This window comes from Theropithecus gelada, chromosome 20, assembly GCF_003255815.1.
Source record: "Theropithecus gelada isolate Dixy chromosome 20, Tgel_1.0, whole genome shotgun sequence".
Lineage (NCBI taxonomy): Eukaryota > Metazoa > Chordata > Mammalia > Primates > Cercopithecidae > Theropithecus > Theropithecus gelada.
In genome coordinates, this window is record NC_037688.1 from 51,146,816 (window position 1) to 51,170,867 (window position 24,052).

Below are 24,052 nucleotides of genomic sequence, written 5' to 3' on the forward strand. Positions count from 1 at the left end.
ATTATATACACACTTTTCATACATAGATATACACATCTATGGGTATTTTCTTGATGTAATACATGCCAAATCTATCATTCGATGTAGATATATCTTATTAATTTATTTACTCTTACTCTTGCCCAGGCTGGAGTGCAGCAGCGCCATCATAGCTCACCGCAGCCTCGCTCCTGGGCTCAAGCGATTCTCCCCTCTCAGCTTCCCCAGTAGCTGGGACTACAGGCATGCACCATCATGCCTGGCTAATTTTTTTTTTTTTTTTTTGAGACAGAGTCTCACTCTGTTGCCCAGGCTGGAGTGCAGTAGTACAATCTCGGCTCACTGCAGCCTCCCTCTCGTGGGTTCACGCGACCTCTCCTGGGTTCAAGCGATTTTCACATCTCAGCCTCCTGAGTAGCTGGGACTACTCGGGTGGGCGGGCGGTGCCACAGGACAACCAGGCACTCACCACCACGCCTGGCTAATTTCTTTTGTATTTTTAGTAAAGATGGGGTTTCACCAAGTTGGCCAGGCTGGTCTTGAACTCCTGAGCTCAAGTGATCCGCCCACCTCGGCCTCCCCAAGTGCTGGCATTACAGGCATGAGCCACCGCGCCCGCCCTTGATAATATTATAGATAGATAGATAAGTCTATTTTTTTCCGGTGTTGGAATCGAGCGACCACAGAGCCACACGCGGCTCTGAACCTGCTGCTGTCCTGCCCCTTTGACTCCCGCGTTGGAAGAAACGGCAACCGGGCTCCCCTCCCCTGGGCGGAGTCAGTGCGCGGTGGGGGCGGAGTCGGAGCGCGCCGGGGGCGGAGTCGGTGCGCGGTGGGGGCGGAGTCGGAGCGCGCCGGGGGCGGAGTCGGTGCGCGGTGGGGGCGGAGTCGGAGCGCGGCGCGGGCGGAGTCGGTGAGGACGGGGCGGGGCCTCGTGCTAACGGTCGCGCGCCCGTCGCACCTGCACGAGGCTGTGGCCCGAGCATCCTGTGGAGAAGCCGCGAAGCGCCGGCGACCCGGGGGTCGGGCGGGCCTGGTCCGCGAAGCTGCGGCTGCCTCTGTGCAGGCCCGGGGAGCAGCTGGCCGGGCGAGCGTCGGGTGAGCAGCGGCGTGGACCGCGTGGTGGCGACGCCCGCCCGGCCTCCAGCTGTGAGGCGGCGTCGGAGGAAGGGAGCCCGCGCGGGTCAGGGCACGGATTTGGGCTGGCGGACGCCCCGAGGGAGCGGCGGGCGCGCGCGTGAGGGGAGGGGGCGGGCGGAGCCGCGCCGCGTGTGGGGTACGTGCCTGCGCCCCACGCGGAGTCCGGTCCCCGCCGCATCCTCGGGTCACCGCGGGGTTGGCGGGGGCGGGTTGTCCTGTGGCGCCGCCCGCCCTCCCGGCGCCTCCCGCGGCCTCCGCAGCTTTGCCTTTCCCGGGGCTTATCGAGGCCGGTGCCGGAGGACACGCGGGAAAGCCCCTCGCGGAGCTGAGAGCCTCTGACTTGTGGGTCCGACTTTGAGTTTTCCAAGCCGCGACCTGTCAGTTAAAAAGTGCAGCGGTGGCGCACGCCTGTTATCCCAGCACTTTGGGAGGCCGAGGCGGGTGGATCACCCGAGGTCGGGGGTTCGAGACCAGCCTGACCAACATGGACAAACCCCGTCTCTACTAAAAATACAAAACTAGTCGGGCGTGGTGGGGGGCGCCTGTCGTCCCAGCTACTCGGGAGGCTGAGGCAGGAGAATCGCTGGAACCCGGGAGGAGGAGGTTGCGATGAGCCGAGATCGCGCCACTGCACTCCAGCCCAGGCGACAGTGACACTCCATCACAGACACACCCACACGCACACAAAGCCGGGCGCGGTGGCTCACCCCTGTAATCCTTTGGGATTACTTCAGCTTTGGGAGGCCAACGTGACCAGCCTGGCCAACATGGTGAAACCCCATCTCTACAAAAAATACAAAAATTAGCCGGGCGTGGTGGCGCGTGCCTGTAATCCTAGCTACTTGGGAGGCTGAGACAGGAGAATTGCTTGAACTCAGGAGGCAGAGGTTGCAGTGAGCCAAGATCACGCCGTTGCACTTCAGCCCGGGCGACAGAAAAAAAAAAATGTGCAGATGTCTGCTGGGTACTGTGGCTTATGCCGGTCATCCCAGTGCTTTGGGAGGCCGAGGTGGGAGGATCACCTGAGGTGAGGAGTTGGAGACCAGCCTGGCTAACATGGTGAAACCCTGTCTCTACTTAAAAAAAAAAAAAAATTAGCCAAGCTTGCTGGTGGTGCGCCTGTAATCCCAGCTACTTGGGAGGCTGAGGCAGGAGAATCGCTTGAACCAGGGATGCGGAGGTTGCAGTGGGCCAAGGTTGCACCATTGCACTCCAGCCTGGGAAGCAGAACAGACCCTGTCTCAAAAAAAAAAAAAAAAAAAAAAGAAAAGAAAAAAATCGTAGGAACCTCATCACTGAGCTCCCTGGAAGCTTCATTTGTCTACAATAGCAAGATAGAAATCACACTTGTTCCCATAACTTCAGTGCATGTTATATATGTAAAATTAGCTGTTAACTAAATTTCTAGTTCTCCAAAAGGCTAATTGTAGCAATATTATCCTCAGTTTACAAATTAGATCGCTTTTAAAAGGGCTCATGTATTCATTTAGTGAGCACATACCTGGCAGCTGCTGCGTGTGAGGCCCTGAACTGCATGGTTACTGTGGGGTGCAGTGAGGACGTGGCTCTGTCCTGACGAGCTACTGTGTCATGAGGGAGAAAGACAAATCAGCAGGCAACTGGCAGTGTCCAGAGGGGAGTTCAGAGGCACGGCTGCGTGAGGCAGGGTGGCAGGAAAGGCCTCTCCTGGAGACCTGAGGAGAGCCTGTTTTGGAAAGATGGGGATGCTGGAGAAAGAGGTGCTACATCTGCGAAGGCCCGAGGCCCATGCTGAGGAAATGCGCACAGCCGGGGGACCAGAGAGCCAGGGGACCGGAGAGCCAGGGGACCAGAGAGCCAGGGCACCAGAGAGGCCAGGTCAGCTGGGCATGGCACGCTACCGCAAGGAGTCTGGATTTGAGTCAGGGTGCCATGGGAAGGGTTATTTTTTTGTTTGTTTTTGAGACAGATTCTTGCCCAGTTGCCTAGGCTGGAGTGCGGTGGTGCAGTCTTTGCTCACTGCAACCTCTGCCTCCCTGGTTCAAGGATTCTCCTGCCTCAGCCTCCTGAGTAGCAGGGATTATAGGCATGCGCCACCATGTCTGGCTAATTTTTTGTATTTTTAGTATAGACAGGGTTTCACCATGTTGGCCAGGCTGGTCTCAAATTCCTGACCTCGTGATCTGCCCACCTCAGGTGAAACCCCATCTCTACAAAAAATACAAAACTTAGCTGGATGTGGTGGCAGGCTTCTGTAATCCCAGCTACTGAGGAGGCTGAACCAGGAGACTTGCTAGAACCCTGGAGGTGGAGGTTTCAGTGAGCCGAGATCGCACCACTGCACTCCAGTCTGGGCAACAGAGCAAGACTCCGTCAAAAAAAAAAAAAAAAAAATTGTAGAATAAAAGAGACAGTAGTTGTTGATGAATGAAGTCATCTCTGAATTCTCAGATTGAGCTCTTTCGTTCATATTAATCTTGTATCTGTTAAAGTGGCCAGGTAGAGAAGCAAGTCATATTTTTTTGTGGGCAGACACTAAAGTCTACTACTATATACCTCTAATGGTAGCAGACAAGGGAATTCAGAGAGATAATAGGATACCATGTTCCACCAAGAGATACTAAGGGATAAAAATGTGGAGAAATCGCTTGATGTGTAGGTAGTTGTGTTTGTACAGAAAGTTCAGCCACTGACTCAAATGTCTGACTCATCCTCTCGACTCATTTGTCTGGCACTTTGGGCTGTAAATAAATATTAGTTGAATGGCTGGATGAGTGAATGAATTTGTCACAGTTTGGCAAGTGTTTTAGATAGTGGCATTGCATTGTAAGCCACATCAGACCAGGCCAAAGAATGAATTAAAAACTTGACACAGCTTAATTCCCAAATGTTTCTTCTGGCACTGAAAGGCCTTGAATACAAAAACTGGTACATTGGATAGTATTGACAAGCAGTGCCATCATTGGTTGTGAGCCTGTGAACATTCAGGCATCTTGTATACACTGTTTCTATTTTTCATTGCAAAGTTGATGTTATCCACAGTTTAAGGATGAGGAAATTAATGTTTAGTAATGTGAAAACACACGACTACAAACAAGTGGTGCTGCAATTCAAAATCACATTTGACTAACTCCACAGGCTGCCTGAAACTCAGGTGTCATGAGACACATCCTTGAACTGGAGCCTGTGGGTGTGGGCATTCCTAGAGTTAAAGAGGCCCTGGATTATTAAGTGAAGTCAAGTCAACCTGTTTGATATAGCTTAGAGTTTTTCTACAATAGAATCTTTTATCGTGATGATATTGAGGGACAAACCACCATTTCGTTCATCTGATATTTATTGTTTTCAGTTATGAAATACATACATAAAAATATGTAAGATGCCACCTCTCTCCTTATGGAGTTTACCATGTAGAGGTGTGTTTAAAATTACTACCTTTCCCGGGCTGGGCACAGTGGCTCATTCCTGTATTCCCAGCACTTTGGGAGGCTGAGATGGGTGGATCATGAGATCGGGAGATCGAGACCATCCTGGCTAACACAGTGAAACTCCATCTCTACATAAAATGCAAAAAAATTAGCCAGGTGTGGTGGCATGTGCCTGTAGTCCCAGCTACTTGGGAGGCTGAGGCAGGAGAATCGCTTGAACCTGGTAGGCAGAGGTTGCAGTGAGCCGAGATCGCGCCACTGCACTCCAGCCTGGGCGACAGAGCGAGACTCCGTCTCAAAAAAAAAAAATTACTACCTTTCCCTTCACACAGTATAATCAAATGCTCAATTTGAGGTGTTTACAGTAGTTTTTTGCTGTATTTTTTGAGGTAGCTTGATGCTAATAAATATTTAAATCCTTAAATGTCCCATTGAGGCCAGGTGCGGTGGCTCATGCCTGTAATCCCAGCCCTTTGGGAGGCTGAGGCAGGCGGATCACGAGGTCAGGAGATTGAGACCACCCTGGCTAACATGGTGAAACCCCATCTCTACTAAAAATACAAAAACAGAATCAGCCGGGTGTGGTGACAGGCGCCTGTAATCCCAGCTACTTGGGAGGCTGAGGTGGGAGAATGGCGTGAACCTAGGAGGTGGAGCTTACAGTGAGCCAAGATTGCACCACTTCACTCCAGACTGGGCAACAGTGAGACTCCGTCTCAAAAAAAAAAAAATGTCCCACTGAATCATCTTGCATGTAAAACTCTAAATTTGGCTGGGCTTGGTGGCTCATGCCTATAATTCCAGCACTTTGGGGCGGGTGGATCACTTGAAATCAGGAGTTCGAGACCAGCCTGGCCAGCGTGGTGAAACCCTGTCTCTACAGGGTTTTGTCTTGTAAAAATACAAAAATTGGCCGAGCGTGGTGGCTGGCACTTGTAATCCCAGCTATTCGGGAGGCCAAGGCAGGAGAATCCCTTGAGCCCAGGAGGTGGACATTTCAGTGAACTGAGATTGTGCCACTGCACTCCAGACTGGAACACAGAGTGAGACTGATGTCTCAAGAAAAAAAAAAAGAAAAAGAAAATAAATAAATAAAAATTAAAAAATAAAACTAAATTTACATGGTGCTCAAAAACTACTAAATTTTACATGGTTTTAGAAATGAAAGTTAAGAATTGAAACCTATAATAGCTATATCATTCAAAATTATAAAAGGACATTCTGAACATGTTTTCTATAGGTTGAATCAATATTAATGTACATTTTACCATTACAATAAAAATTTTATAAAGAAGGAGTAAAATACCCAGTGCTTTCCTACATAATATTTTATTTTATTTTATTTATTTATTTTTTGAGACGGAGTCTCGCTCTGTCATCCAGGCTGGAGTGCAGTGGCGCAGTCTTGGCTCACTGCAAGCTCCGCCTCCTGGGTTCACGCCATTCTCCTGCCTCAGCCTTCTGAGTAGCTGGGACTACAGGCACCCACCACCACGCCCGGCTAATTTTTTTTTTTTTTTTTTTTTTTTTTTTGAGACTGAGTCTGGCTCTGTCGCCCAGGCTGGAGTGCGGTGGCCGGATCTCAGCTCACTGCAAGCTCCGCCTCCCGGGTTCACGCCATTCTCCTGCCTCAGCCTCCCGAGCAGATGGGACCACAGGCGCCCGCCACTTCGCCCGGCTAGTTTTTTGTATTTTTTAGTATAGACGGGGTTTCACCGTGTTAGCCAGGATGGTCTCGATCTTCTGACCTCGTGATCCGCCCGTCTCGGCCTCCCAAAGTGCTGGGATTACAGGCTTGAGCCACCGCGCCCGGCCTGCTAATTTTTTATATTTTTAGTAGAGACAGGGTTTCACCATGTTAGCCAGGATGGTCTCGATCTCCTGACCTCATGATCCACCCTCCTCGGCCTCCCAAAGTGCTGGGATTATAGGCATGAGCCACCGCGCCTGGCCAATAATATTTTATTTTATTTTGTTTTATTTATTTTTGAGACAGAGCATTGCTCTGTTGCCCAGGCTGGAGTGCAGTAGTGCGATCTTGGCTCAGTGCAACTTCCACCTCCCAGGTTCAAGCACTTCTTCCTGTCTCAGCCTCCTGAGTAGCTGAGATTACTGGCTCCCGCTCCACATGAGGTTTTGCCATGTTGGCCAGGCTGGTCTTGAACTCCTGACCTCGGGCAATCTGCCCACTTCAGCCTCCCAAAGTGCTGGGATTACAGGTGTGAGCCACCACGTCCGGCCCTAAATAATATTTTAAACTCTTGGAATTTTTCATGATTTATTTCATTTATTCAGTTTATATATCTAAATTATATTTTCTAAAATGCAGATTAAAAAAATGGCAAACTCCTTTGCAACGAGGACCTTCACTACCCTTTCAGATCTGCAGCCAAATATGGCTAATCTGGTAGGTTTCAATGATGTGGTGATTTGCTCACTAACAAAATCTTATGTGATAAAATTGCATCAACATTATTCATTCATTCAACACATGCTTTTATAATGGACAAGTATATAGATACTGATTGCATTGGTATAATTGTTAGATATTAAGTATACCAAAATTTCTTTGTATTTATGCCACCTAGATGAAAATTAATCTTTATTTGTATGTAGAGTAGAAGATGTGATTGTAGATATGACTAGTAATTGTTCAAAATGATTAATAGATGTATTATTTTAATTAAATATTTAATAAAGTGAAAAATTTAATTCATGCTCAAATTTAGCATTGTAAAATTAAACCAGGCCGGGCACGGTGGCTCACACCTGTAATCCTAGCACTTTGGGAGGCTGAGACAGCTGGATCACCTGAAGTTGGGAGTTCGAGACCAGCCTGACCAACATGGAGAAACTCCCGTCTCTACTAAAAATACAAAATTAGCTGGGCATGGTGGCTCATGCCTGTAATCTCAGCTACTCAGGAGGCTGAGGCAGGAGAATCGCGTGAAGCCAGAAGGCGGAGGTTTCAGTGAGCTGAGATCACGCCATTGCACTCCAGCCTGGGCAACAAGAGCGAACCTCTGTCTCAAAAACAAAAAAACAAAAAAACAAAAAACAAAACAAAACAAAACCATTTGGTTCAGCAGTAGCAGTTTTCTAACCAAATTATCGAAGTTATGGTCTAAGTATTTGACATTATGCTGCTTTTATGATACAAGGTTTATAACAGGTGTGTTTTCTGAAATTATTATGTGAAAATTGACTTTTTGAGCAGTAGTTATAGGGGAATTCAATGATTTTGAATACACCTCAACTGTTACTTATTTAAAAAAAAAACTGGGTGGAATCATCTTATAAGTTAAATAACTTATTGTAAAGCAACTACCACACACCCTTATCTTCCCTGCCCCTGAGCAGTCACTATATTTTGCTTTTGCAAACTGGATTTCTTACAATGGAATACATTTACATATAACTTTAATAATTTAAAATTTATAAATATTAAAAAAAACAAGTGTTATAGTTTTTCTTGAAAGGTAAACTATTTGCTAATAATGGTCTCTTCAGATAGAAGGTTTTACTCAGCATTTCCATCAGTTGGATTTTCCAACAAAATTCAGTGAGATCTGCATGTATAAGGAATTGAAGAAATAATACCAATGTGTCTAAATAAGCAATAAGGCTAGCTGATAGCTCAGCTAGAATGTAGGAGTCTTAAAAGCCTGATTGTAATGTAAATGTCACAGATTATTGTAAGGTTAAAATCAGTTGCTGCAATTAGCAAAATAAGTTTAGTTTTTTCCTTTCAGAAAAGGTATTCATTTTTATTTTTAATTTATTTGTTTTTATTTTTATTTATTTATTTATTTTGAGATGGAGTCCTGTTCTATTGCCCGGGCTGAAGTGAAATAGTAGGATCTCAGCTCACTGCAGTCTCTGCCTCCCGGATTCAAGCGATTCTCCTGCCTCAGCTCGCGAGTAGCTGGGATTACAGGCACCCATCACCATACCCAGCTAATTTTTTGTATTTTTAGTAGAGATGGGGTTTCACCATGTTGATCAGACTGGTCTTGAACTCATGACCTCAGGTGACCCACCCGCCTCGGCCTCCCAAAATGCTGGGATTACAGGTGTGAGCCACCACACCCGGCCCATTTTTATTTCTCAAAACACATTTAAAATTTTTCTTCAGTAGTCAGTGAAGAGAACATTAAACATTTTAAGGAGATGTTAATATCTCTGAGGTTTAAGATCTAGGGCTTTAGGATTTAGATTTATTAGTGGCAAAATATAAGTTTTGTTACAGTCTAATTTATATTACTGTCCAGCATGTTTGGATTAAGAAGTAAGCTATTTTATGTGGATTGTTAGAAAACCCTATATAAAGGAAAGCTTTGAAGACCGTGGCAAACTAAATTGCATTATACATGAGCTTTGGATAAATTAAATAAGGACTGATAGCATAGGGCAGTTATTGTGCTCCATCTAGTGATTGAAAATAAAATAGAAACATGCTAAGAATTAAATGATTATAATAGTAGTTAACTTTTGGATTACTTTGTACTATTCCTTGTGGAATTGAACATTTATGAGCTTCTTTTAGATGTTTGCATGGAATAAATACATTTAAATGTTCCAAGTCAGAAATGTTTGTTAGAGCCAGTAAAGTATAACAAACCCATGAAATTAAATTTACCATGTACATCTGTGTTTAATATTGGTCTTCTGTAACCTTTTTGTTTTTCAGAAAGTAATTGGTGTAGTTATTGGGAAAACAGATGTCAAAGGCTTTCCAGACAGAAAAAGCTGAGTTCTATTTAACTCTTTGCTTCATTTTTCATCAACTTTGGCTTATGACTACAACAAAGTATATTTAAGTGATTAATTTTTCTATGCCTGTTTAACTTCTTAAGAGCAATGGTCATGCTCTCTATTGGATGGTCAAGTACCTGATTCAAGGCTGTCTCTTTCCCTCCCTCCCACATTTTCTCTCTCTCTCTCTCTCTCTCTATGTATATATACATATGTGCATATATATGTATATTTGAGCACATGTGTTCTCTTTCTGCTTTTTTTTTTTGAGAGCCGCAAAGCTCTTCTGCTTTTTTTTTTTTTTTTTTTTTTTTTGAGACGGAGTCTCGCTCTGTCTCCCAGACTGGAGTGCAGTGGCGCGATCTCGGCTCACTGCAAGCTCCACCTCCCGGGTTCACGCCATTCTTCTGCCTCAGCCTCCCGAGTAGCTGGGACTACAGGCACCCGCCACCACACCCAGCTAATTTTTTGTGTTTTTAGTAGAGACAGGGTTTCACCGTATTAGCTAGGATGGTCTCGATCTCCTGACCTCGTGATCCACCCGCCTCTGTCTCCCAAAGTGCTGGGATTACAGGCGGGAGCCACCACGCCTGGCCGCTTTTTTTTTTTTCGAGATGGACTCTCGCTCTATCACTCAGGCTGGAGTGCAATGGCACGATCTCAGCTCACTGCAACCTCTGCCTCCCGGGGTCAATCGATTCTCATGCCTCAACCTCCCAAATAGCTGGAATTACAGGCACATGCCATCATGCCTGGCTAATTTTTGTATTTTTAGTAGAGATGGGATTTCACCATGTTGGCCAGGCTGGTCTTGAACTCCTGACTTCAAGTGATCTCCCTGCCTCGTCCTCCCAAAGTGCTGGAATTACAGGTGTGAGCCACCGCGGCCAGCGCCTGGCTGATTGAAAAAAATTTTTTTTGTAGAGACAGGGTCTTGCTCTGTTGCCCAGGCTGGTCTCAAACTCCTGGGCTCAAGTGATCATCCCACCTCAGCCTCTTAGAGTGCTGGGATTACAGGCATGATGCTTTTATCTTTAAGGTAAATACAAAGCTGTCATCTGGTACCCATATCATTTGTGCATGCACTTTGTTTCATCTTAACTAATTAGATCAGAATTACTAAATAAATAGTTTGAGAAAGTCTATATATCTTTTTACCAAACTTCATAAGGCGCCATTGCACTCCAGCCTGGGCAACAGGAGTGAAACTCTGTCTCAAAAAACAAACAAACAAACAAACAAACAAAAAACATGGTTATTCACCTATCAGACTGTGAGGGAAGGAGAAAAGCTTCTGTGTTGTTTGGCTTCTTTTTATGATGACATCTGTGATATTCCTTTTTTGGAGGAAGTATGCTTACTGACTTAAAACATTGTACATACAACATTATATTTTCATAAAACATTCCAGCAGTACCAAAGGTCATAGAGTTGAAAAGTAAAATTCCCCTTTTCAGCTCCTCACTTTCCCCATCCTAGTCCTCTCCCTAGAGGTAGACACTAATAGACAGTTCAGAATATGTCTGTAATTTGCATGTATGTTGGGCTATATTACTTTTTTTAAAAAATTGAGATACAGTCTCGGTGTCACTCAGGCTGGAGTGCAGCAATGTGAACACAGCTCACTGCAGCCTCGACTCTGAGCTCAAGTGGTCCTCCTGCCTCAGCCTCCCATGTAGCCCAGACCACAGGTGCATGCTACCATGCCTGAATAATTTTTGGATTTTTTTGTAGAGACAGAGGGTCTCACTTTGTTGCCCTGACTGATCTTGAACTCCTTGGCTGAAGCAGTCTTACCCGCTTGGCCTCCCAAGGTGCTGGGATTACAGGCAGGAGCAACTGCACCCAGCCAGGTTGTAATTTTTAATTAGCAAAACCAATACGAAATTTCTATTTTGGAAAAAAAGTATTTGCTGACCCCTAGTGGTCCTTATTAAGTAGCACATAATTTGTTTTGAAATAACTTATTTTAATTATTTTTCCTTTTATTAACATTCATTTTAATGCTGAATTTACTCCCGTGCCATAAGTTTTTGTTTCTTCAGTTTCTTCTGGGATATCTTTTTCTTCTGGGCAACCTCCTCTTCTGGTTTAGGAACAATCTGTTCCTTTTCAGTAAGGATCATCTCAATGTGGCAGGGAGAGCTCATGTATGGGTTAATTCGACCATGAGCTCTGTAGGTCCGGCGGTGCATCTCAGGTGCGTTGTTCACTTGGATATGCTCAATGACCAGAGAATCTAAATCTAAATCCTTAAGTTCAGCATTACGCTCTGCGTTTTTAAGCATGTGCAGTAAAAATTCAGCACTCTTTTTGGGCCACCGACCTTCTGTCCAGTCCCACTGCTTGGCTTGCGCACACCTGCCAACTCCACCATTGTGACGTTGGAATGGTATGCACTGTTTCTGTAAAGTGACATCTTTCAGATACTTGGTGGCTTTTCGTATATGCATACCCTTGATGGCCTGAGCGGTTTCACGAGTGTTCTTAAAGTGAACAGGAAGATTGGAACCTCTTGATTTGCATGATTTCATGGGGTTCTCCAGGTCAAGTGAATAGCGAACCCTTTTCACAGATTACCTCAGGCTGCTTAGGGAAAGAGGTTTTATTATTTTTAAAATTTATTTATTTTTTTTTAGAGACAGGGTCTCACTCTGTTCTTCCCCACCTCTGCTAAAAAGCCTCATCTTGCCAGGTGCAGTGGCTCACGCCAGCATTTTGGGAGGCTGAGGCAGGCGGATCACGAGGTCAGGAGTTCGAGACCAGCATGGCCAACATGGTGAAACCCCATCTCTACTAAAAGTACAAAATTAGTCAGGCACGGTGGCAGGCGCCTGTAATCCCAGCTACTTGGGAAGGTGAGGCAGGAGAATTGCTTGAACCCAGGAGGCGGATGTTGCAGTGAGCTGAGATCATGCCATTGCACTCCAGCCTGAGTGACAAGAGCGAAACTCCGTCTCAAAAACAAACAAACAAAAAACAAAATCTGTTTTTACTAAAAAAAAATACAAAAATTAGCCTGGCATGGTGGTGTGCGCCTGTAGTCCCAGCTGCTCGGGAGGCTGAGGCAGGAGAATAGCTTGAACTGGGAGGCGGGGGTTGCAGTGAGCTGAGAGATCGCGTCACTAAACTCCAGCCTGGGTGTACATTTCATGAACACCCTGAATTCATTCTTCCCAGACTGGAGTGCAGTGGTGCATTCAAAGCTCACTGCACACTTAAACTGGGCTCAAGCAGCCCTTCCTCAGCCTCCCAAGCAGCTGAGACTAAAGATGAGTGCCACCACTCGTTTTAACATTTTCTGTAGAGATTGAGTCCCTCTGTGTTGCCCAGGCTGGTTTTGAACTGCAGGCCTCAAGTGATTCTCCCACCTCACCTCCCAAAGCCCCGGGATCACAGGGGTAAGCTGCTGTGCCTGGCCAATTTTTATTTTTATTTGATTACTAGTTATTTATTTATTTTTGAGACAGTTTCTCTCTTTTCACCCAGGCTGGATCTCGGCTCACTGCAACCTCCGTCTCCTGGGTTCAAGCAATTCTCCTGCCTCAGCCTCCCGAGTAGCTGGGATTACAGGCACCCACCACCACACCCGGCTAAGTTTTGTATTTTTAGTAGAGACAGGGTTTCACCATGTTGGCCAGGCTGGTCTTGAACTAACCTCAGGTGATCCACCCGCCTCGGTCTCCCAAAGTGCTGGGATTATAGGTGTGAACCATGGCGCCCAGCCTATTTTTATTTTTATTTTAGGGATGGGGTCTTGCTCTGTTGCCCAGTCTGGAGAGCAGTGGTGCAGTCACAGTTCACTGAAGCCTTGAACTTTTGGGCTTAAGCAGTCCCTCTGCTTCATCCTCCCAAGTAGCTGGGACTGAAATAACTATTTAGATCTGAATTATGACTTAGGTTCAAACAACAGTAAGAGAGAAAAGGAGAACCTAAGGTAATACCTGGATGGCTCAAGTTTACATGTCTTTCCCTCCAAATACACAGATCACCAGGGAAGGGATCAAGGGGGCAACCTGTTACCACTTCAGTTTGAAATTCATGGAAGCATAGTGCTATAGAATATACATCTGAAAACATTTTGTTCCATGTGTTTGAGTGTTTTTATTATCATAATCAATAGTCATTTGATTAAAGAAATAATCATTTGTTTGTAATTTAAATGAAACTTTTCATGTGACACCAAAGGCAGAGAAGCGATTGAAACTCTTCATTTGAAAAATAAAAGCATTGGTTTTCCCTTAGATATTGGATCAGAAAGGTACACTTTCAGCTTCACCATTCGGGATTCACCAGCACATTTTGTAAATGCAGCTTCCTGGGGCAATGAAGATTACATCAAGTCTCTTTCTGACAGCTTTAGGGTTGGTGACTGTGGTAAGTTGGCATTGATTCTTAAATTTTTTCCATTGTATTATTCCTGTGGTATGATTATGGTAACTACACTGAAGGAGTTGAAATGAGACACAGTTCATAATTCTCAAGAACTTTACCAGAAAAAGTCAAGTGTTAATAGTATAATGTAGTGGGGCGTGGTGGCTCATGCCTATAATCCCAATACTTTGGGAGGCCGAGGTGGGTGGATTGCATGAGTCTAGGAGTTCAAGACTAGCCTGAGCAGTATGGCAAAACCCCATTTCTACAAAAAATACAAAAAATTAGCTGGGCGTGGTGGCGTGGGCCTGTAGTACCAGCTACTAAGGAGGCTGAAGTGAGAGGATGGCTTGAGCCTGGGAGGTGGAGGTTGCAATGAGCCAACATCATGCCTCTGCACTCCAGCCTGGGTTACAGAGTAAGACCCTGTCTCAAAAAAAAAAAAAAAAAAAAAAAAAGACTGCAGTACAAAGCATTCAGAATGTTACTTAAAGCATACAAACATGATCGTTATATTTTTACCAGGTAACCTTACTGTCTTTGGTTTATTACATATTTCAATTTGCATCAACCCATATTATTGTTATTATTGGTTATCTTTCTATAGACGTATAAAATGGCCACTGAATATATTTTGATAAAAGTTGACATTTGACCACTGAATAGATTTGATAAAAACTGATATTTGAATTGTTAATGGGATTTTAAGGAACTTTACTTTTAGTTGAAATACCAAATCTTTTACATCTTCTACTCACCCTAGTATCTCTCTGACAGAACAGCCTCGTATAGTAGAAAGAACAGGAGACTTCGAAAGCACAGAGGTCTAGATTCAAATCCCAGTTCCAACATTTACTTACATTATGGCTTTGAGAAAATTTCTTAATCTTGTTGGGTCTCAACTATGAACTAATACCTCTTTAGGTTTTTGTAAATATTAAATGAGATAGTGTACCTAGTATAAAGTGTGGAACTTAGTCACTCAACAGATAACTTTTGTGAGCCCTAGCCTCATAAAAGCAACAAGGAAGCATGTGTACTAGCTCTCCTTCACGACAGAAAAAGAGAAAAGAGTAATGCAGGTAATGAAAACACTCCTCTTTAATACTGTGGTCTCAAGCAGCCCACTCCCCATATCAGTTATTTAGAACCTAATTGTATATCGCTTTGTATTTTAACTTTCAGGACAGTGTATGGTATCTCTGTAGTTGAATAATAGGGTCAGTGAACGCATGGACTATGAAGGCAGAAAGCTTCACAAACTTCAGAGGGCCCAGTATAGTTATAGACATCCCTTGAATAAATGCTGGAATATTAGTTACATATGGAGATAAATATTTTGATTTTGACATCTCAGTATCAAAATATGTTATATGTTGATGGTGGAGAAGAGGAATGAGGTGAGGAATTTTTAAAGCCTAGAGTCGATGATTATACATTAAACAGGATGTTATTTAGGATTAGTGTGTTTATCTTATTACTGTTTTGTAATATCATCATACTTTGCCCTCTGTTTTAGTGATAATTGAAAATCCCCTGATCCAAAGAAAGGAAATAGAAAGAGAAGAAAAATTCAGCCCTGCAACTCCTAGGTAAGCATCTGTCTAGCACAGAGATCAACCTCTGGCACAGAGATTGTGCCAGAATGATCATTACTAATAATGTTCTATCAGGTTAGCAGAGATCTTACTAAAAGTGTTCTGTTTCTATTTCAGTAAAAATGAGGAGTTTAATTTTATAAAATTCATCTTTGATTATGACATAATTTACTTTGATACAGAGTCACATGAAAAATGGCTTTGGTTTAGTACTTTGATTCTCATTCTTAGATTTACTAAAATTTGACTTTGTCATGTTAAAACTGAGAAGAAAAGATAAACTTTGGAAATTACATCTATCTTTTTTCATATCAAGATATCCTTCTACTCACAGGCTTACCATCTTAGGGCAGATTCCTTCGAAGCGGAGCTTGAGAGGAGGACTCTTGTGGGAGTGGTTGGTTGAGGGTGAGCTCTCAGGGGAAGGCTAGGCAGGGAAGAAGGTGAGCAGAGAAGTGGGTTCACCTGGAGCCTCAGCAGGAGCCCAGGAGGAAGCTCTGGAGTGGCAGTGGCCCCTAGAGTAGTGTCCTGGCTGTAGTCCATCCACTCCCCAAACCCCCAGGGTGGGGCAGGGCATCAGCTCAAAGGTGGGTCTGGCAGTTCTGGAGAGAAGGGTGTGGCTGCGCCCCTGTACCAGCCTGTAAAGGGCTCTCGGTGGGCACGGCAGTCTATGGCATTGACACTCACATCAATTGTGACCCCTTTCCACCTTCTTTTCTGACCTCATCTTATGCCAGACTCTCAAACTTCATTTCTGTGTAGCCACAGTAAATTTCTTTACATTTCATGAACGCTGTGAACTCATTCTGCACTAATAACTTTTGTATTTCCTTTTTATTTTTATTTTTACTGAGGCAGAGTCTCACTCTGTTGCCCAGGCTGGAGTACAGTGGCGCAATCTCGTCTCACTATAACCTCCACCTCCTGGGTTCAAACGATTCTCCCACCTCAGCCTCCCAAGTAGCTGTGATTACAGGCACATGCCACCACGCCCAGCTAATTTTTGTATTTTTAGTAGAGGCAGGGTTTCACCATGTTGGCTAGGCTGGTGTCAAACTTCTGACCTCAAGTGATCCACCTGCCTCGGCCTCCCAAATTGCTGGGATTGCAGGCGTGAGCCACTGCGCCAGGCCAAACTTTTGTATTTTCTATTCTCTCTCTGCATAGAACATTCTCCCATCTGTTTGATTATTTGCTTCTTTGGGTTATTGACTCACAGCTTAAATGTCATCTTCTTCAACCTTCCCCATCTACTCTGTTTGTGGTAGCCCTAATGGTCAATTACTGGGATTTTGCCCTGGTTTTTGTCACCATAACCCAAGTCACCGTCTGAGATTGTTTAATTCATTGTTCTTGGGTCTCCCCCTCACATATATGAATCTCATGAAATCAAAGGTCTTGTCTGCCTTCTTCACCACCTGTATCCCTTGTGCCTAGCATGGGGTCTGGCATATAACAGATTCTCAGTATTCATGGAAGCGATGGATGGATGGTTAGATGGAGAGAACATTCTTGGTAGAGGGAAGAAACAGGAAACCTCCTGTCTTTTCCAGAACAGTTAATATTAGGTTGAGCCATATGAAACTGCTGATGTTTTACTATTTTTCATCTAGGAATATCAGTTTCATAACGTTAGTAGTCTGATACTGCTGGAACGCAGGGCATGGGCAGGAGGAGAAGCTTAAGGTAGAAGCAGAGGTATTTCACAGACAGCTTTGCTTTCATACCAAATTATTGCCTTTGTGACTGGTAGCCACAAGACAGTCTTTGAGCTGGGAAATAACATTTTCATATTTGTGATTTAGGAAGATCACTTTGCTTGTGGAGGATGGACTGTAGGGGAATGAAGCTTAGTTAGGAGAGCAAGGCAGTGGCATGGGAGAGAAGTGATGAGGTAGGTAAGTGAGGCCGAGCAGTGGGGAGGAGGAGGGGCTGGGTTAGGAGGCTGCTGGGGCACAGAGTCCAAGGGCCGTCAGGGACTGGGTGCAGGAGGGACAGCTCCTCATTTCGGGCTCGCTGTGCCAGTGTTCTGCGTCTGCCCCATGCAGAGCTTAGCAGGGGTAGGAAAAACACAGTCCCTGACCTGAGGCACTAAGGCAGAACAGCCAAGTCCATGAGAGAGAGAAACAACCAGTCCTTAGGTTTGCATAACCCCTGAAAGTTTCAGAGTGCTTTTATGCTCCTATTTTTTTGGAGGAGGAAATAAGCGCAGAGTCTTGGGCAAGATCGGACAAATGGTATGCTTAGAACTCCAACACGAATCGATTCTCAAAACATTTCCTTAATGAAAGTGCACTGTAAACAAAAAATGTTTTGCCGTATTATTCAGTGTTTCTAAGAGTAAGAAGTATGTATTAGTATTGTCTAAATTTCAACCAAAAATGTAGTTTAAATGTGAACCTAGAAATATTTTTGTATCCAAAAATCACTTTCATATAACTTTCTTGTGTTTTTGCAATTTAGCAACTGTAAACTATTGCTCAGTGAGAATCACTCAACAGTAAAAGTTTGTTCCAGTTACGAAGTGGACACAAAGTTACTTTCTTTGATACATTTACCTGTTAAAGAGTCTCATGATTATTATTCATTGGGTGACATTGTTGCAAATGGACACAGTCTTAATGGGAGGATTATTAACGTGCTGGCAGCTGTGAAGTCGGTAAGTTAAAACCCCAACAAAGCCAAGTGCAATTTGTCAGGGGTGTTGCGGTCACTTGATTTGTGTTTGGGATGGAGTGGTCATGATCAGCTGGGGTAACTTGTCTTCTGTATCTTGATAGTATGTTGAATTAAGAAAACAGTAACACTTCTCATTAAAGGGAAAGTAGCATTTTATCTGTGGATGAGTAGTAAAATAAAATTGTATTTCAATGCAAAATGCAGTGTTCCACTCTGCTCATAAATGATCTGCTAACTATAGGACAGCTTTTTATACTTTGCTTAAACAAAGATGAAAATGAAAAGGGTAAGCTTATTGACTCGAAAATCTCCACGATCTTCCTTGACGGGGCGTAGTTCAGTAAGTTAAGGGATTGGTTCTGTGCCTTTGTGCTCAGAGCTGCCCGGAAACCGGGGAGGGAGTGGGAATACACGTTGCCCTGCCATAGGGGCTCCGTGGTCTAATAGGTGGAGTGGGACTGTGCTGGTGAAGTGCAGGGGAGGATGGCACTCCGTGGGGCACCACAGGGGTGTTCCCTTCTGGTGCATCAGCATCTGTCTGAATTATTGTAGCAAGTTCTGAGCTCTGTAGTTGGACAGACCAGAGCCATAAGGCAGAGATTGACATATAGACCTCAACGGTAAAGTTTCACAAAATAAAGTACATGAAAATTAGTCCAGGCACAGTGGCTCACACCTGTGATCCTAGCACTTTGGGAGACCAAGGCAGATGGATCACTTGAGCCCAGGAGTTCAAGACCAGCCTGGGCAACCTCTGTCTCTAAAAAAATACAGAAATTAGGTGGGTGTGATGGCATGTACCTGTATTCTCAGCTGCTTGGGAGGCTGAAGGAGGAAGATCACCTGAGCCTGGGAGGTTGAGGTTGCAGTGAGCCAAAATCATGCCACTGCACTCCAGCCTGGGCAATCGAGGGAGACCCTGTCTCAAAAAAAAAAACAAAGAAAAACAAAAAAAAAAGTCTGGCACAGTGGCTCATGCCTGTAATCCTAGCACTTTGGGAGACTGAGGCGGGTGGATCACAAGGTCAGGAGTTCGAGACCAGCCTGGCCAATATGGTGAAACACCATCGCCACTAAAAATACAAAAATTAAGTCCCAGCTACTCCGGAGGCTGAGGCAGGAGAATGGCATGAACCTGGGAGGCGGAGCTTGCAGTGAGCCAAGATCATGCCACTGCACTCTAGCCTGGGCAGCACAGCGAGACTCCATCTCAAAAAAAAAAAAAAAAAAAAAAAAAATTAGCTGGGTGTGGTGGCAGGTGCCTGCAATCCCAGCTACTTGGGAGGCTGAGTCAGGAGAATCACTTGAACCTGGAAGGTGGAGGTTACAGTGAGCCGAGATTGTGCCACTGCCCTCCAGCCTGGGCGATAGAGCGAGACTCCGTCTCAAAAAAAAAAAAAAAGAAATTAGCTGGGCATGGTGGCAGGTACCTGTAGTGCCAGCTACTTGGGAGGCTGAGGCAGGAGAATTACTGAACCCAGGAGGCAGAGGTTGCAATGAGTTGAGATGGCACCACTGCACTCCAGCCTGGATGACAGAGCGAGATTCTGGGTCGATAAATACATAAATAAATAAAGGGGCAAGAATAATCGTTTAATATACAGAGGGATGATAGTCAAGAGACAAAAACAACAACAACCACAAAAACCACTCACACGCTTATGATAGTTCATGTAAGTAAACGTGAATTGCTTGTCATATTAAATGGTGACTGACTGAGAGAATGTGACCTTCTCAGTTGGCAGGGCCTCGGCTGTGGAGGCCATGCCTGCCGCCTGGGGAGCATCTGTATACTTTAGGGAGAAGGAATAAGCCTGTTATATGATCATCTTGAAAAACAGGAGAGGTCACTTTGTGGGCAGTTTATGTTCAGTCCTATTCAGTTGTTCAAATGAGTGCTCAATTGTTTGCGATTTCCCCAAGTTCTAGACAGTGCTATTACATTTATAATGAAGTAGGAATTGTCTACAACCCTGAGTGAATACAGTAGGGTAAGCAGGAAACTGTGGCAGCTTTCCCACACCCTCAGTGAGTCTGGCACCTTTCATGTGTCATGTCACTTCTTCTCATGCCTTTTGTCTCCACTTTGGCTTTCAGCCCTCTTACATTTCCTTTTCTTCACACTTTTTTTTTTTTGGCGGGGGGAAGGAGTCTCGCTCTGTCACCCAGGCTGGAGTGCAGTGGCATGATCTTGGCTCACTGCAACCTCTGCCTCCCGGGTTCAAGCAATTCTCCTGCCTCAGCCTCTCGAGTAGCCAGGACTAAAGGCATGCACCGCAACGCCTGGCTAATTTTTGTATTTTTAGTAGGGACAGGGTTTCACCATAGTGGTCAGGCTAGTCTCGAACTCCTGACCTTGTGATCCACCCACCTCGGCCCCCTAAAGTGCTGGGATTACAGGCATGAGCCACCGTACCTGGCCACTCTTCACACTTTCATTTAACCTGTTGTTTCTTCCTCTCATCTCCACTGTTGTTTCACTTTAAAACTCCTTTTTATACAGTGTTCTTCATCTCCCCAACCCCAGATGTTAGGCTGACCTCTCAGCCTCTGGCTGTCCTTTCTAGGTCCCTTTCTCTGGGCACCACAGATGCAGTGGTGGCAGTGGTGGGGGGTGGCCAGTGACTGTCCATGCTGGACCTGCTGCTGTGCAGCTCTCAGAGGCGCCTGCCGTTCCCACATGAGAAGCTACCGGGTGGACAGAAGGGTCTTAGGTTCAACTCTTTTTTTTTTTTTTTTTTTTTTTTACTTGCTTTAATGGGCGAGAACATCTCCACTTCTGTGATCATCTCACCCCACAATGGACAGAATTGGAAAGTGTCAAAGTTTCCTGTGTATCCCGCATGTGGCTCTTACCACGGTAGTTCTGGGGAGAAGGCAGAGGACGTATGCTTTATTTGTTTGTTTCCTGTGGACACTTTTTATACCACAGATATGCTATATTTGATGTTTGCTAAGAAGATGGAGATGCTGACCCCAGAGAGGCTGAGTCCATTCAGTCACATGAACTCATGCTGGGTTCCACACTAAGCCATGGGGACACACACGTGCTGGAAACACACTCCCTGCCCTCGAGGAGTCCACGTAGATGCCCCAGGGGGCCTGTCATGGAGCCTTGTTGTGACATGTTATAAAGACTTTCAGGGCCGGGCGCGGTGGCTCAAGCCTGTAATCCCAGCACTTTGGGAGGCCGAGATGGGCGGATCACGAGGTCAGGAGATCAAGACCATCCTGGCTAACACGGTGAAACCCCGTCTCTACTAAAAACACAAAAAATGAGTCGGGCGTGGTGGCGGGCGCCTGTAGTCCCAGCTACTCGGGAGGCTGAGGCAGGAGAATGGCGTGAACCTGGGAGGCAGAGTTTGCAGTGAGCGGATATCCGGCCACTGCACTCTAGCCTGGGCGACAGAGCGAGACTCTGTCTCAAAAAAAAAAAAAAAAAAGACTTTCAGTCTGTACTTCAAGCACCTGTCCCCTTGTGTCTCTTCAAAGTGTTGTGTGACTTACAACTTTAACTACGTACATGTAGTTTAGAGATAGAAGATGCTTTAAAATAATCAACTATATATTACTGGTTTTTGCTATTTTAATATTTCTAATTTGGTGTTTAAAAGGTGAACATTTGAGTATTTTAATCAATAAATACTTAAAGGGGCCGGGCGCGGTGGCTCAAGCCTGTAATCCCAGCACTTTGGGAGGCCGAGACGGGCGAATCACGAGGTCAGGAGATCGAGACCATCCTGGCTAACACGGTGAAACCCCGTCTCTACTAAAAAAATACAAAAAAAAAACTAGCCGGGCGTGGTGGCGGGCGCCTGTAGTGCCAGCTACTCGAGAGGCTGAGGCAGGAGAATGGCGTAAACCCGGGAGGCGGAGCTTGCAGTGAGCTGAGATCCGGCCACTGCACTCCAGCCTGGGCGACAGAGTGAGACTCCGTCTCAAAAAAAAAAAAAAAAAAAAAAAAAAAAAATACTTAAATACTTCTACATACTGGTGAAGAGTAATGATTTCTTTCCATTTCTAAGGTTGGAGAGCCAAAATACTTTACAACTTCAGACCGGAGAAAAGGCCAGAGGTGTGAAGTTAGACTCTATGATGAAACAGAGTCTTCTTTTGCAATGACATGGTAACCACCGACATCTGTTCCAAATTGTGAAATCCCTGTTGTTATCACCAGGACATTTTCATTTTATCAAAAATATGGTGGACTTCATATCGATAATGATAGGAGATGAATGATATTTTAAAAAATAAACCTCACTCTTGAATGTTGAGTTGTTATAGACACCCCCTTAAAATGAGGTCTTTAGATGGCATGGAACTTGCTTAGGAGGACTCCACTGTGACCAGTTTTATTGTTGAATTCTGTTTTATAACAAATGGTGGTTTACTAGGTCCCATGGAACAAGCCAGACTTTCCCTCTGTGCTTCCTGGAAAGTATCCTGGAGCAGGGCAGGGCACAGGGCATGTGGGCCAGGGCGGGGACTGCACCCTGAAGCACTGCCAGGTACAACAAGGCATTGTCTAGACCCCTGATGCCTGGGTACCAAAGGAAATGATTTGAAAAATGCTTTCAACCCATCAAGGCCCCTGAACCTTGATATCCACTGGGGGACACTTCAGGGTCTGAAAGTGTGACTTTAAAGTTTTTAGGCTTTAGTTCTAACTAGCCTGGAGTGATTGTTAGAAAAGTAAAGAATTGGCAGAGCAGAGCATTACTAGAGCAGAGTGTGTGTTGAAGGAATGTTCGCTCATGGAGGTGTTAAATTCTCCCTGGGAGGAAGCTGGTATCCTTAAGACCAGGAGGTCTTTGACCACTTTGGGGATGGCTGACCCCAGCCACTGAAGTTTTCTTTTATTGTTGTAAATAATGTGTCACTATCAGTTTTTTCTAGTGTATTCAATTTGTATTACTTCTTTTTAAACAATGCAGTTGGGATAATGAATCCATTCTACTTGCACAGAGCTGGATGCCACGAGAAACAGGTATCATCATTAAATGATTATGTCCAATATTTGTAATTTTATATCCCCCCATGTAATAATTGTAAATGGCTTTTTTCCCAAACAGTAATATTTGTCTCAGATGTAAGAATAAGTTTTGACAAATTTCGGAACTGCATGACAGCAACTGTAATCTCAAAAACCATTATTACAACTAATCCAGGTAAAAAAACTTTGTGAAATTTTTTATCCCTTTGGAAATGACTGAACACATTTCAATATTTGTACAGTATATTTAAGAATGAAAATTCAGCCTGGATTTAATTCAAATTAGAAGTAAAAATTACTTTATATAACTTTTAAAAAAACTTACAATGAACTTTGATATCTTTACTAAAGAAATGTGAGGCTGGATGTGGTGGCTCCTGTCTGTAATCCCAGCTCTTTGGGAGGTTGAGACGGGTGGATCACCTGAGGTCAGGAGTTCGAGACCATTCTGGTCAACATGGTGAAACCCAGTCTCTACTAAAAATATAAAAATTAGCTGAGCTTGGTGGTGGACACCTGTAATCCCAGCTATTCAGGAGGCTGAGGCAGGAGAATCGCTTGAACCCAGGAAGCGGAAGTTGCAGTGAGCTGAAATCGTGCCATTGTATCCTAGCCTGGGCCACAAGAGTAAGACTCTGTCTTAAAAAAGAAAACAACAGAAAAGGCTGGCGCGGTGGCTCACGACTGTAATCCTGGCACTTTGGGAGTGGGAGGCCAAGGCGGGCCGATCACGAGGTCAAGAGATTGAGACCATCCTGGCCAACATGGTGAAACCCTGTCTCTACTAAAAATATAAAAATTAGGTGGGTGTGGTGGCACGTGCCTGTAGTCCCAGCTACTCGGGAAGCTGAGGCGGGAGAATCACTTCAACCTGGGAGGCGGAGATTACAGTGAGCTAAGATGGTGCCACGGCACTCCAGCCTGGCGACAGAGCGAGACTCTGTCTCAAAAAAAAAAAGTGAAAAACCAGATTACATTTTAAAGTATAATTCATTGTGATGATCTTTGAGAGATCAGTTTTGTTGCTCAGATGCTAAATTATTGATTAATAGGTAAATTCAGTTTTGCTACATTCAAATAACTTTTACTGCTAGGACATTGATAACACACATGCACCGGGCGCGGTG

At 44.8% G+C, this 24,052-nt stretch overlaps 1 protein-coding gene and 1 pseudogene across 4 annotated transcripts in view; one reads left to right on the forward strand and one right to left on the reverse strand.

The window, feature by feature from the left end:
* The first annotated feature begins 899 nt into the window (after positions 1-899).
* The window catches only part of MEIOB (meiosis specific with OB domains), a 44,280-nt gene continuing 21,127 nt past the window's right edge, over positions 900-24,052 (forward strand). For 2 of the 3 annotated variants that reach the window (XM_025369423.1, XM_025369424.1), the window contains exons 1-9: positions 900-1,077; positions 6,856-6,933; positions 9,217-9,274; positions 13,527-13,658; positions 15,175-15,247; positions 17,717-17,912; positions 21,958-22,058; positions 22,867-22,919; positions 23,005-23,100. In XM_025369423.1, coding sequence (XP_025225208.1) covers positions 6,865-6,933; positions 9,217-9,274; positions 13,527-13,658; positions 15,175-15,247; positions 17,717-17,912; positions 21,958-22,058; positions 22,867-22,919; positions 23,005-23,100 — 778 coding nt within the window. In that variant the 5' untranslated portion in view covers positions 900-1,077; positions 6,856-6,864. The remainder of the gene's footprint in view (positions 1,078-6,855; positions 6,934-9,216; positions 9,275-13,526; positions 13,659-15,174; positions 15,248-17,716; positions 17,913-21,957; positions 22,059-22,866; positions 22,920-23,004; positions 23,101-24,052) is intronic. The other variant, XM_025369425.1, reaches the window with a different exon arrangement.
* LOC112613717 lies at positions 11,273-11,862 on the reverse strand (annotated as a pseudogene). The gene has a single exon (XR_003117002.1). The product of XR_003117002.1 is annotated as a 60S ribosomal protein L17 pseudogene (transcript).